The sequence below is a fragment of the Asparagus officinalis genome, chromosome 7 (assembly GCF_001876935.1).
Source record: "Asparagus officinalis chromosome 7, Aspof.V1, whole genome shotgun sequence".
NCBI lineage: Eukaryota > Viridiplantae > Streptophyta > Magnoliopsida > Asparagales > Asparagaceae > Asparagus > Asparagus officinalis.
In genome coordinates, this window is record NC_033800.1 from 40,914,337 (window position 1) to 40,928,303 (window position 13,967).

Genomic DNA, 13,967 nt, shown 5'->3' on the forward strand with positions numbered 1-13,967 from the left:
CCCCGCCCCCCGCCACCTACTCCGCCACCGCTGCTAAGGGCGGAAATGGATTCTCCCACCTCCTCCGCTGGCCTTGCGAGCTCTCTCCTCAGCACAAAAAAAAAAGAGAAACAAATGGTATTTTGAGAAGATTTATGTTGGTTTTAGACAGCATGTCACGAGGGGGGTGTTTTAGGGGCTAGAGGAAAATCGGGCAAGTTTTTAGGGGTAGAACACTCGTTTGAAAAAGTCCTGGGGGGTGGGACGCACGTTCTGACTCATTTTAGGGGCTTGAAGCATTTTCCCTAATATTATAATATTTTTTATTCAATATATTATCATTTAAAATACTATATCGTAATTAAAATATAGTATAATATTATATGATAATTACTATGATATATAAAAATATCAAAATTTTATTATATTATAGTACAATAATATATTTATTAAATTAATATAATATAATCACATAACATGATTTATATTATACTATATTTTCTAATTAAATATAATATACTAACATATTTATTAACTTTAATATGTTATATTATATTATACTATATTATTATATTGGTTTAATATAATACACTATAATATAATTTCTACAATAAAATATCAACTACAATTAATATAATAGATTATATAATAATATATGCTATTAAATATTATATAATATTATAATAAATATGTTGTACTATTATATAATATAGTATATGATATTGCATAATATATATAATAAATATCATAAAATAAATTATACATATAAATTAAACTATAATAATATTTTATTTTATTACTTGATAATATAATATAATATATTATTACTTTATATTTTATATATCATGTCATATATTTATAATATAATTAACATGTATTAGTTAAGTAATACAAAAAGGTTTAAAAACTATCTCAATTACCTTTAAAGTGGAACAAAATTATTCTAATATGGAGAATGAGGTAAATTTTTTACTATTGGGATAAAATTTTTGTATACGAATGGGGTAATTTTATCCCAAGTGGTGAAATTGTCTCATTAGTGTTACAAAAAACCAATAACACAAAAAGGTAATATCCTTATTCCATTGTCCCAATGAATAACACTAAGAAATAGAATTCCTAAAATTATCCCCAATAAAGGTGAAACATCATTTCTCTCTTCTATTTTTCCTTCCACGTTCTGTTTTGCAAAAAAATAGCTAACATCAGGGCCGGCCCTAGGGGCAGGCGGGAGAGGCCTGCGCCTAGGGCCCCCAAAAAACAGGGGCCCCCTATGTAATTTTATATATATACATATGGAAATTGGAAAAGTAAGAGGATTTTTATGCAAAAGTGTTAGAGGCTATAAATACAAAAACGAAAAACCCTTGGTCTCTCTGATTTCCGAAGTGGCCGTCTGATCGCCGACCTCTCTTCTTCTTCTCTGACTCTCTCTGAAGTGACGTTTCTTCTTCCCGACTCCGTCCGGACCGTCCGCAGTCCGCTATCTGCGCCTCCTCTGGCCGGCGACTACGTCAAGGTTACAAGGTATATAAGTATATTTGAATAATTGAATATTTCTATAATTCTATACAGATAACAGACTATACTTAGTAACTTAGAATAGCATGATATCTTTGTTTCATCACTTCATGACCTAATAATACTTTTGCTTTGTTATTGATTCTATACAGCAAGAATCTGTGCATAACATTATTAACATACATGAATTAGTTGTATAAACAAAGTATGAATCTATGCATAACATATATGAAATTATGAATATAGGAGGGCCCCTTTAAGATTTTTGTTCAAGTTTTTGCCTAGGGCCCCCGAATGCTCAGGACCGGCCCTGATCCATTATATTGATGTTTGCGTAATAATTCTAGAGTTACTGTTTGCTCTAAAATTAACCGTCTGACCCTAATTGCAAGTTTTGCAAATTCTAGAAACTTTATATAAGTCCTGCTTAAAAAATGTGAGAGTATATGAGTACGAGTTCTAAAACTTTTAGAAAATGTAAGTGCTGTTAAAAAACAAGTGTGGAAATATAAGTGCAAAGTAAAGGAAACTATAGGTATTTAAGTGCAATTAAGCCTTGATGCCAAGTAGCTATTGCAACCACTGTTTGCGTTAATCTAGGAGGACAATTTTTTTTTTAAAATCGACCCTTTTAAACATTTGTTTACAACTTTCGACCTAGTTTCATGAAACTATATCAAAATTGCTAACTAAATCTTCATGGGATTGTCAATCTCATGAAGTTTTCTATATTTAAACTTTACGAGATTGTCAATCCCGTAAACTTTTATTCACCAATTTCGACCTAGTTTTATAAACCTAGATCGAAATTGCTAATTAAGTTAAGACTAAGTTGAAAATTATAAATAAATATTTAAAAAGGGTCTATTTTTAAAATTGGTATTAACCCAGGATCCATTGTGCTTCTAGAGTCTGGACTCTATCAGCTTCATTCTGAGATGTGAACAGCTGGTATTCTGAGATGTGAACAGCTGGTAACATCTGAATTAAAAAACACAAAATAGAACAAGCCAGATTTCGCATCACATAAATAAATAATAGGACAAGTCACTGTTTTAATTGGTGGAGGGATGTTTGAATTTTATAATTAATTTTCCACACTAAAAAAACGATAAGAACAAAGTTCTTATTAAACTTAAATGGATATGAGCACTTGTCCATTAAACTTTTTATCTTTTGATTATGCTTTGAGATTTGTGCTTCACATCAAGGATATTTTTAAGATTTGTGACTTTATTTGTACTATATGCTAGCACAAATCTCAATGTAAAATCAATGGATAAAAAAAATAGTTAACAAAAAACTTCTATCCACTTAAATTTATAAGAGTTTTATTGGTGATAATAAATTATAATAATTGTTTCTTGATTATGAAAGGTACTGTACTTTAGGGCCTGTTTGGTTGGGCCTGAAGAGCCCAAAAAAAATTGAAGCCTACCTGACACTCAAAGATTGTTCAGATTTCTTAAAAAAATTTATTAGAGGCTGTTTGGTTGTGCTTTTTGCGTGGCTAAGGGGGGCGGGGGAGAGTTGCCACATTGGGTTTATTGTCAGATTTCTCCAAACCACACCCTTTGCATGCACATAAAAAATATGGGGTGGCACACGTTAAGCTGACTTGTCCCCAGAAAAACAAATACCCCTAAAAACTTTCGAAATGTGCAGAAAAGCTGAACTGTTGTAAAACTAATAATAATAAACAAGTAACAAACTGAATCTAGTTTAGGGGCTGTTCGTTTGGCCATTTTTTTGGGAAATCAAAGAATAGGAAACCTATTTCCTATAATATTTGTTTTGAGGTTGTTTGGTTGGTTTAAAAAAGAAAGAAATTGTAGAATATGAGATAAGATGAGATGAGTTGTCAACTTATTATTGGATGATGTGAGTGATTTTAAAAAAAAATTTGTTTTGAGGTTGTTTGGTTGGTTAAAAAAATAAGGAAATGAATTGGAGGTATATTATTGGATGATGTTTTGAGGTTGTTTGTGTTTGGTTCGTTTTTAAAAATAGTAAAATAGATGAGATGAGATGAGTTGGAGGTATATTATTGGATGATGTGACACATACTTAATGAAACCAATTTCTTGTTTTTTTTGAGGAAATGGATGGAAAGGAATGTTTAATGAAATGAGATGAGTTGTCACAATATTATTGGATGATGTGTGTGATTTTTAAAAATGGGATAAGATGAGTTGTGATGAGTTGAATGATGTGACACATTTCTTGTGTTTGGTTTATTTTTAAATGTAAGAAAGGAGATGAAATGAGATGAGTTGGAAGATAAAAATAATATTTTATTAGATGTTGTGGGTGAGTTTTAGAAATGGAAATGGTAAAAATATTATTTTATTGATTTCCTTGTACCGATTTCCTTTTCTTGATTTTTAGGAAACCAACCAAACGGGCCCTTAGACTTGCCCTCTCTCCTTCCCTCTTTCTTCTTCAGCCGCCAGCAAACTTCTCGTTTCCTCCATTTTTTTCTCATCAATCAACAAAGACCTTCCATCAAACTTCTTCTCCACGATCAGATCAGCTCCCCAACTAGTATCGCCTCCATTCCTTAATCAGCAATCAACCTCGCTCGTAGCCCACAAACTCCCCCCACCAAACTCAGCCCTTTCACCCACCACAATGTTCCCGTCACCCATCAATCAAGACCCACTAGCTAGCTCACAACCCCACCAAAATGCCCACCGCAGCGAGCTTCAATGCATCCCACCAAATTTAGGAGATTTTGGGTAACACGGCGAAATTAGGATTTTTGATGGAAAACCCTTAATTTTACGGTGTCTTGAGACGTCTTAAATACTTGAGGGAATTTCACGAATTCTTTCTTTGAATTGTATGAGACCCTTTCATACTACTAGTTGCTGCTTAATATAATCCTCATTCAGAAAGCAAATTTTGGCTTTTGCATGACTTGCTTTATAAATACATCAGCCACTATCTACATTGTATATAGGCCCAATTGATATTGTTTGCATTACCAACCATTGTTTACGTTGTATATAGGCTTAACTAAGATGTTATCGATTTATTGATATTTATTACTTTTTGGTTTGAAATACCAATACATTACCAACCCTTTCTTCTTTCTTTCCCGCCTCAAATCCTTTATTGTAAAAGCTCCAAGCCCTAGCTTATTTCTTGCTTATTTTCTCAAATTGATTGTGGAAGAAACGAATGGTTTTTAGGTTTTTGCTCGAAGCCCTAGATTTATTGTGATTTGTTGGTTCGTTTTGAAGGGATCTTCTGGTCTTTGGTTTCCTTTGTGCTCGATCTCCGGGATACATCTAATTTTCTGTAGACCTTTCGTATTTTGCTCAAGGGGAGGATTAATCAAGCAGGTGGAAGGTATAATTCTGGTATCTCCCACTTTTTTTTACGTATTTTTTCATCTTTTTGTTGTCAATCTTAATGTTAAACAACTGCTTAAGTAGTAAAATTTAAGTTTAAAAAATGAATTTTTAGAAAAAAAAAATTAGCATGCATCTCTAGTATCGTGCTAGATGCTATTATTTGGGTAATATTTGCCTTGCATTGATCAATTTGTAGGGGCAAAAAGAGATTGAATGCTTAAAATTTGAACATTTAATACTTATTTGGAATTGCATGTATATTATTTGTTGTCTTTTTAATTTTTTGGTACATTTTTAATAATTGTGCGCATATGTTTCATTTGTATTTGATAAGATTATATGTGTGTGTAAGTTCTTTCTGTTAATGATTTGCAGTGTCATTCTTAACAAGTATGAGTTTAAATGATTTGTAAGTTTTTTTCTATTCGATCGGCTTTTTTAACATAATAATTTTTTCTTAAATCTCGAGTATTATAGATGGATTCTATGAAAGATGAAATTGTTAAGAGAATGTATCCTAAAGCCTCAATGTATGTTATTCTCCTAGTAATTTCGATGGTGAAAATCTCTCGATTGACTCTCGGTTATCATGTTTTTTGGTTGTTGACTATTCTATGATGATTGTATATTTTTAACCAAGATCAATTTTCATAAATTTTTTTGATCTATGGGTCGTGGTTGATTTTTCATCAATAACACATGTTATGCCAGTCATATGTTGCAATGATGATTATTAATACACTTGATGTAGCAACCCCACACTGAAATTTGAGTGTATTAGTCTAGCTATCATTGATGTATTAACTCTAATATGAGCTTATGCACATAAATGATGAGGCAAACCCTCTCATTGTGTACATAGAAAAACACGGTTTGATTTTCTTCTACTTCTCTTATTTCCTATAGTATGACCCCCTTCATTGGTATTGACTATTCTTAAAAGACCCTCTTCATTTTCCCAAGCAAAAAAATTGCATTTCCTTTTGGGATACATAACACATCCCCAGAAACGTTTCTCCATGTTCTTCCGGTACTTGCAGGTCATCAGTGGACTTGGAATGTTGCAATGGCAATGCACTTCAAAATTTTGAGATGTAAGCATGTTGAATTGCCTACAGGGTGAACACAATATATTTGCAAAAAATTTATTTCTTTTTTCTTTTTCCTTTTTATTTTATTTTTTATTTTATTTTTATTTTTATTTTTTTGTGATTGGCAAATGCCAACAATAATTTATTTTTAGACACATGTCACTGTTGCTCATATAGTTGTTGCCCCTTATTTTTTTTACCGTTGGATATTAATGCTTAACTTCATGGTAACCATGTGTGATAAGGTCGCCGATGGTTAGCTCACATTTGTTTCCCATGATGATCTCCTTGCATCCAAACAAGAAAATTTTGAGGAAATCCAAATCTTAAATTAAAGTTTCCTATTTTTTGGTTACCAAACCAAACAGAGGATTTAATGCAAAATAATTTCTTGGCAAGTCTTTTTTTCCTCTTTTTTTAACAAATAAAAACATACCACTTTATAAGAAAGATGGAGAAACTCATGGAGAGGCATTTTCGCTCATGGAAATGCATTTTTGGTCATGGAAAGACTTTCCAAAATTATATAATCTCTATAAGAAAGATGGAGAAGCTTCATGAGAAGGGCAAGTGCTTTTCATGGTTATCGGTCAAATAAGTTGCCCCTTTTTTTGAAACAAACAAAAAAAGCACTGTAGAATATGTAGAATATTCAACATTCTACCATGTTCATGTGTGATTATGAAGGTGTTTGGAGGAGCTTATTTTAAGAAGCTTTTAAGGTGTTTGGACTTTGGAGGAGCTTGTTTTTACAAGCTTTTAAGCTATGTCAGCTTTTGGTAGCTTTTAACTCTTATGATAAAAAAATATAGAACTTATTTGGGCAGAGTAGTAATTTGTTTGGCTAAATCTAGTTTATTTGGGCGAGCTTATAAGCTAGTTTTTTGAAAGCTAGGGTAACTTTTCAAAATTGGACTTAAAGGCAACTTATTCAATGTTTTAACAAACATGTACACATGAAAAAACCAACTTAAAGCGTAATTTGTGCAATAAAATTAACCTTCCCAAACCCCTTATATATACTAACACAATAAATGGCTGTTTGGTTTAGTTTTTTTTAATAGATTGGGGAGGGAATGGGAATGATAGTGTCTGTATTCTCAAAAGTTATTTCATCCAATTCCTATTCTTAAGTTTGGTTCGCTTTTATTTTATAGAATGTATATTCTATAAAGTAGATAAAGATGAGTTTTTTTTATGGAAACCCCCATCCTCTCAAATTGATAGGAATTAAGATTAGAACTCTGACACCTACTAATACATTTCATCCATCTGTATGCTCCTCTCCTATTTTTTATGGAATGAACTAAACACAAGAGTACAAGTAATAAAGCATACCATCAACTTCTAATTTATATAATAAAAAAATTAAAAGAAAGACGTGCACAAGCTATTTTAGTACCCTATTCCTTTTTTTAACAGAATGAACCAAACGGCCCTCAATATTCAACATTCTAACCTGGAAATCATGAAAGAGCGACCTGGCTACCAAACTACTTGGAAATTAAAATGTCTCTTCTTTTTCGCCATCAATTTTCCAAATACGCACCTCTCTATAGTTTTCTTCACTGAGGGGCTGTTTGGTTGAAAAAAATTCCCTTGAAAGCCTGCCAAAGTGTCATTTCTTTGGCAAGCTTTAATAAAAAACGCCTCTAAAAAAGAGGACTTTGCTTGAAAGCCTGCCAAAAAATGACACTTTTGACAGACTGTTTTCCCTCAAAAACAGGGAACCAAACAGCCCCTGATTGTTTTCTTCGTCTTCTCTTTCTTGAAACCCTAACCGTAGCACTAATGCTTGGGCGGCGGCCGGAGAATCTCGATGGATGCTTCTTTTCACTTGACGGAGGTTCAAAACCCTAGGCCAGATTTAGGGTTTTTGGAGGCTGCTTCCGTTTCTTGCTAAATGGGATGCGGATTGATTTGTAGTAAAGAGATTGTTTTCCCTCTTACCTTTGTGCATTCTCTCAACATTTCAATGGATTCTCCATACATTTTGATTGATCGCGCGTTTTATTTTGTCACATCTTTTAGGTGAACCTTGGATTCCATTGTATCGAAGAGTTCTTAAATTGTTGGATGAATTGCTTGCGCTTTGCTCAATCGAGTTATAGTTTAATAAAGTTTGCATCTTTCTGTGAAATTGTTTTGTCTTTTTGTTCAACTTATTTGCATTTAGTGAAGGTGTTCTAATACTTATTGTATCTGAAAAAAGATGAATTTTGACATGGTTTAGAGGAATTTAGCTGTAATTGAAGATTAAGAATGGGTGTGGATAAAGGGGGTGCTAAGAGTTGTTCCCCTGTTTGATTGGAACAAAAAAAATCCCCGAAGAAGTTGTTGTTCAGTGGATCAGTTTCACTGGTTAACTTTCTTCTTCAATGTGAAGTTGTATAACTCTTGTTGCATTTGGTATGCTATTTTCTCCTTTTAATTTGTTGTATTGAGGGGTAGCCATATGTTTATATTTATAGTTCTTATTATAATTTCTAGGTTGATGATGACGGAGCTGTAGGAGTATCTAGTGGGAAGGGGAGTAGTCACTATAGTTGTGCATCATCGGTGACTGATGAAGAAGGAATCTCCATTAGGGCCCCGGGAGTAGTAGCCCGTCTTATGGGATTGGATTCCGTGCCTACATCAGGTTGTCTCTGAACTCAGTTCCACGCCATTCTTTGATACGCAATCTCTATGCGACCAGCAAAACCATAGTCCTGAATTTTACATTAATGATCAGTTCGATCACGTAGTTGACAGAGCTGATGGATATGCTAGGAGATCTATGGAGCTGTGAGCTCAAAAGATGCTGAGCAGTCCAATAGAGAGATTTCAGACAGAAACTTTACCTCCAAGGTCTGCTAGGTCTCTCCCATTAGTCACCACAAGCTGTTGTCACCGATTAAAAACTCTAGGGTTTTCTCATCCAAAAATGCAGCACACATTATGGAGGCGGCTGCAAAGATTCTTGATCCTGGATATGGTTAAAGTTTCCTCATTTGCGTCATTTGTCTATTCCCTTGAGGGTTCGTGATTCAAAGGAGAATATGGTGGTTCCTGAGTCCCGGAGAACATCTAGGACTCTAGAGTCGGTTAGAATCCCTGTTGATTCAATGGATTTTAGGCATCTTAATAGAGGGAAACCCTTGAACAAGAGTTGGAATGGACCAGAAGATACTGCAGTACCAAGACGGTCTCCAGATCTCAGTGATCCCAATCTAGCTGATGCGAAGAAAAAGAAGGAATCCATGTCTTTTACAGTTCAGACTAAAGTTAATGCTCAGAGAAGGGAGGGCTTTAAGCTCATCCCTTAGGAGCTCCCTAGCTAAGAAACAGAATGATGAATGCACTTTTAACCAACTGTTCAAGAGTCAACAAAACAACCTAAAGAATAAGCAGCAGAAAAAGTCATGAGCAAGTAATTCTTCAGGTGTTCTCAGACAAAATAACCAGAAGTAGAATTGCATGTCGGGCAAGAGTAAGTTATCTTCAAAGCAACAGGTTTCTAGTCAGCATGGCTGAAAAGTTCTTACAACAGACCCATCTTCTACTCAGAATAGGTCTTTAAACAAGTCTTCTGGAAACCCAGCTTTGGGAACAAGAAGGAATGTGCATATGCCACTGACTTGAAAGGAAAGGATCAACATTGAGTAAGAAGTATTTTCGGCAAAAGAAAAGACTGATTGAACGGGACTTCATTTGTGAGAGGAATGGGTTTTCAGATAATGTCGTGGTGGTCGGTACCGGAAATATGTTCAACCAAATGTTATAATAGATGAGTGTACACAGTCAAGGTGGAAAGAAGATAATAGAAGTGATGGAGCAGATGTAGTATCCTTTACATTCATTTCCCCTCATAAAACCATGTTAGAAAGACGGTTCTCCAGACCTATGAAGCACGGACACGCATAACATGAAGCCGTATCGTGTCGTGTCCGTGTCGGACACACGTGTCGAACACACGTATCCTATGTATTTTTTAGGATTTGCCTTGTGTCGGCGTGTCGGATGGCCGTGTCGGATCCGTGTCCGTGCTACATAGCTCCAGACAGGTCGTGGAAATTTTGGATAAAAGGAAGATGTATTGCTTTGATACTCATAACCAAACGAAGGAGGAAGATGCAGAGGATAAGAAACTAAACTCTCGCGATCTCTATGCAATAAGTGGTGATGCTTTGAGTCTTCTAGAACAGAAATTGAGAGAATTAACTTCCGGGGTGGAGCCATATTACGTTAGTATTCTCGAAGATAAAAAAAGATGATAGTTCTTCGACATCTTTGCCTGCCTCACAAGAATCTGTATCTAGATTCACCAGGAATATTGCCAGAATAGAACGTGGAGTGGTGTACCAGAATGGTGTATGTAACTATAGACCTGGTGGTATATTTGGCTATGATGTTTCTTCAACTGCTAGTCAGATGTATGCAGCCAGAACAGCAAGTAAGTTGCACTTTTCTGAACTTGTCTGCTCCATCTCTCAAACTAGATGTTTTCATTGTATAGAAAGGTGATATTTCTTTGGGTCTGTTAAACTTAATCCCCTAGAAATTTCAGTTAGTAAGTGGCTATACTAGAAGAAGTTAATTTCACCCAGGAAAAGTAGTAAATTGTGTTGTTTTTATTAGTGTTACAAGCTGCCTTTCTCTATTTCACCAATTGGACTGTCCGAGTTCAAATACTAATTATACACAAAGTTTTTTAATAGAGTTGATACAAAAGGAAGAAAAACATTACTATCGGATGATTTGGGAAGTCTTAAGATAAATGTGATTTGAGGAAAACAATTTTAAACCAATTAGCTATTGAAGCTAATTCTAAGTCTTACAGGTTATGTTGCATGTACACTTCTATCATGAAGCAATACCTGCACCCGACACTTTCCGTTTTCGTACCGGACACCGATACTCCTTGGACACTACTTGAATATATGCATATATTTATTCAGACTTATCCTAAATTGTATAACACATGTTTTAATTTAAAACACTCTTCATAGTTCATACACTTCTTTTATGCTCCACACTTCACATCTACCTTTTGAAACTTTTTGGACAAGGATCGGGTTTGTTTCAGCGCATACTTAGCTGACGACTATGATTTTAGAGGGGTATTTTCCTATCTAGTTAAAAAAGAGTGATCTTCCAATTTATGATATACATAATAAGAGAAACATAAAAATATTAAAGGTATTTTGATTCTCATACCATGTGGATAAAAAATAAAATTGGTCTCATGTAACTTATTAATTTCATTTATATAGCCGTGTGTCCACACCCTACATTTTATAAATTTTCCGTGTTTCCTATCCATGCCAGTATTTGTACTCATACCCATACAACATAGCTTACAAGGCAAGCAGAGGTGCTCTTTGGATTTTCAATATACAAAATACCGGCACATGCTTAGGTGGGGACAAGGGGTTCTAGTAAAGAAATTGTTTCTCAGGGTAAACACCTTTGACTTTATAAACGGGGGATGCACGGTTTGAAAATCTCTTAGGGGAGCAAATTTCCCTCCTTTTTTCTAGCTTGGTCGTACCAATTATACCATTCAAATATCTCTGTAGGTTAGCTTTGCATATGTAGCATGACCCCTTATGTCCGTAAGACATGTTTTATAACTTCATGAATGATTGAAATCATCTAATTCTATCACAATAGAGTCTCAGGATTGGGCACCTCTCGGATGTCCCATGCACCCTTAAGTATATTAACCTTACTGTCACTTGTGAAACTTTAACTCATTAAGGCTCTTAACCTTTAAAAAGACTCTTAAAACTTAAAAAACTTACTCAAAATTACATTTAGGTTGAGATATTAATGTCTAGTATCCATCCAATCAGGGGATGGTGTGGCAACAAACTACAGTATATATTTAGTTCCATCCTGTGCTAAGTATATAATGAAAGGGACAATTAATAAGTTTATATACAAGAATATTATTGTCAGTCTTTTTTCAGTTGAAGTGCATTAAATCCAATTAGGCAATACTTTACATTTCGTAAAATTACATATTGTGTAAGATATTAATATCTCGCATCTATGTGATTACTAGATGGTGTTTGGCAAAGAACTAGAATAATAGGTTAGTCTTATAGCAATATAATGAAAGACGGACAGTTAAATAAGTAAGTATATATACACAAGATTATCTGTGCTACTTTTTTATGGTTTGAAGTGGTTCAAAAACCAATTTGCAGTTCGTCAGTCCTAATACTGTCTGATTGGCAAACCACAGTGACAAGTCGCTGAGTGAGTTCATGGATCATGACTGTGGCTTTTGTAATGAACTTGCATCTGTTGATTCGAGACTCTTTTAGCATGTGATCTGGTTGCTGCTTTATTTCATGTGTTATTATACAAGTTTTATTCCATAACTTTGTATCCCACCCTAGTACTTCCTGGTGGGTAGACATCAGTGGCAAGTCTCTACTGATCTTTGATTAAGTGGCTTCAGCATGAACTTGGATCTGGTTCTTCAAGACCCTATTAACATATGATCTAATCGCTGCTTGTTGCATGTGTTATACTTGTAACCTGATTCTAACATTAGCATTGGCTAGATTTTCACCTAATTATTTGATCTGCAAAGTGATTTTCCGGTGTTATTTGCATTTTGTTTTGGTTTAGACTCGACAGTGAGTCAAGATAGAGTTTTTTCGGACTTGGATTCTCTCAAGCACCTCACTGATCAAGTGGTTATGTTGAATGTAATTATATGGATTCAGCCCCTTGTCCAGTAAAATGAAATGGTAAACAAATAAGTAAGCCAGTTTGAGTCCAAGATTCTATCATGTTTATTCTTGTGGTCAAAGTGGCGCCAAAGTTATTGCCACATCGAGCCATCTCATGGCTTTTGGTGCCCCGACCATCTATGATGACATCTGTAATTAGAGTGGATGAAGACCATCCCAGAAAAATCGACTTCGAAGGATAGAAATGGAACGTAATCTTATGAAATTAGCATTAGAGTGACTTAAAATTTTTGTTATTCATGTCGCTCTTTTTCCGCTACTATTAAGACTGTTCGCCAACAGAAACAACATCACTTTCTCCAGTGTTTGGTGTTTAGCTATGTAATACCTTTCTCCCTAATCTTAATCCCAGTTCTTTCTAGTGGACATGCTACAGGCCTAACAGACACTGTTTGTTTTTAGGCTGCAACTATTAGGATTTTCTGGAACTAATCTGCGGAAATATGCACAACCAAGCAGAATAATAACACCAATGAAAATAGTACATACAAGCAAACACCAAGATTTAACGTGGTTTAACGTTGTGCCTACATCCACGGGGCAATCCAGAGAGAATATTCCACTATTAAATCATAGCCCTCATGTCGATGCTTAATCTTGAGGATTAAGCCATAAAAGATAATGGAAAAAATTAGGGAGTTACCTTTAGGGCAGACAAGCCCTAAAGATTGTCTCACCACCAATCTCCAATATCCATTTAAAATCCAACACTCCACCCTTGACGTGGTCACTGTCCTGAAGAAGATGGCTCTTGAATTGCTGAAATTTTGATCACCAAGCAAGCCTACAACTCAAATTTTCTCTCGCTGCGCCTCCAAAACAGGTGCACAATCTTTGTCCTCTATGTTTGGACCTTTTAGTGCAGTGCTTTTTCACGAGAGGATGTGTTCTTTTATTTAAGGGATAATTAGCGTCAACCCCTCCGTTCCTGACCCAATTACCAATGGGTCCAATATCCTTCTCCATATAGGATGCAATCAACAATGGACCTAATTTAATTCATGTGGACCCTGATTTGGGCTAGACCACATAAGTTGGAATTATTTTCTTTATTGCAAATGTCCGTTTAATCTATAATTAAGGGTAAATCTCTTAGTCCCTCTTGAACTTTGGGGGTTTTCCATGTAACACCCCTCAACTTTGTTGATTCCAATAAGCTTGGTGAGCTATAACAGATCAGGTGACATACATGCAGCATAAATGCACAAAATTGCCCCTCGGATTTACTCCTTTTATCTTTCTTTCTTTTTCATTTAATGCAAAAAAGT

General features: G+C 34.9%; 1 protein-coding gene and 2 long non-coding RNA genes across 10 annotated transcripts in view; 2 read left to right on the forward strand and 1 right to left on the reverse strand.

The window, feature by feature from the left end:
• On the forward strand, positions 3,915 to 9,296 carry LOC109851080. Of its 8 annotated transcripts, none has more exons than XR_002249681.1 (4): positions 3,915 to 4,854; positions 8,441 to 8,591; positions 8,723 to 8,800; positions 8,883 to 9,296. XR_002249681.1 is itself a non-coding variant. In XM_020421187.1 (4 exons), exons 1-4 carry the CDS (start codon positions 4,209 to 4,211, stop codon positions 8,699 to 8,701), a joined length of 318 nt encoding a protein of 105 aa, XP_020276776.1. In that variant the 5' UTR covers positions 3,915 to 4,208; the 3' UTR covers positions 8,702 to 9,296. The 8 variants fall into 8 exon arrangements, 3 of the variants coding, with proteins under 3 accessions (XP_020276776.1, XP_020276774.1, XP_020276775.1); XM_020421187.1 differs by having other exon boundaries at positions 3,915 to 4,238; positions 4,746 to 4,865; positions 8,685 to 9,296; XM_020421185.1 differs by having other exon boundaries at positions 3,915 to 4,238; positions 4,746 to 4,865; positions 8,698 to 9,296.
• Positions 9,719 to 10,081, reverse strand: LOC109851082. Its single transcript, XR_002249683.1, has 2 exons — positions 9,995 to 10,081; positions 9,719 to 9,833 (listed from the first exon to the last, which is right to left on the reverse strand). It is a non-coding gene; the product is annotated as an uncharacterized LOC109851082 (long non-coding RNA).
• The window catches only part of LOC109851081, a 7,789-nt gene continuing 3,801 nt past the window's right edge, over positions 9,980 to 13,967 (forward strand). The window contains exon 1 of the long non-coding RNA XR_002249682.1: positions 9,980 to 10,385. This is a non-coding gene — a long non-coding RNA (uncharacterized LOC109851081). The remainder of the gene's footprint in view (positions 10,386 to 13,967) is intronic.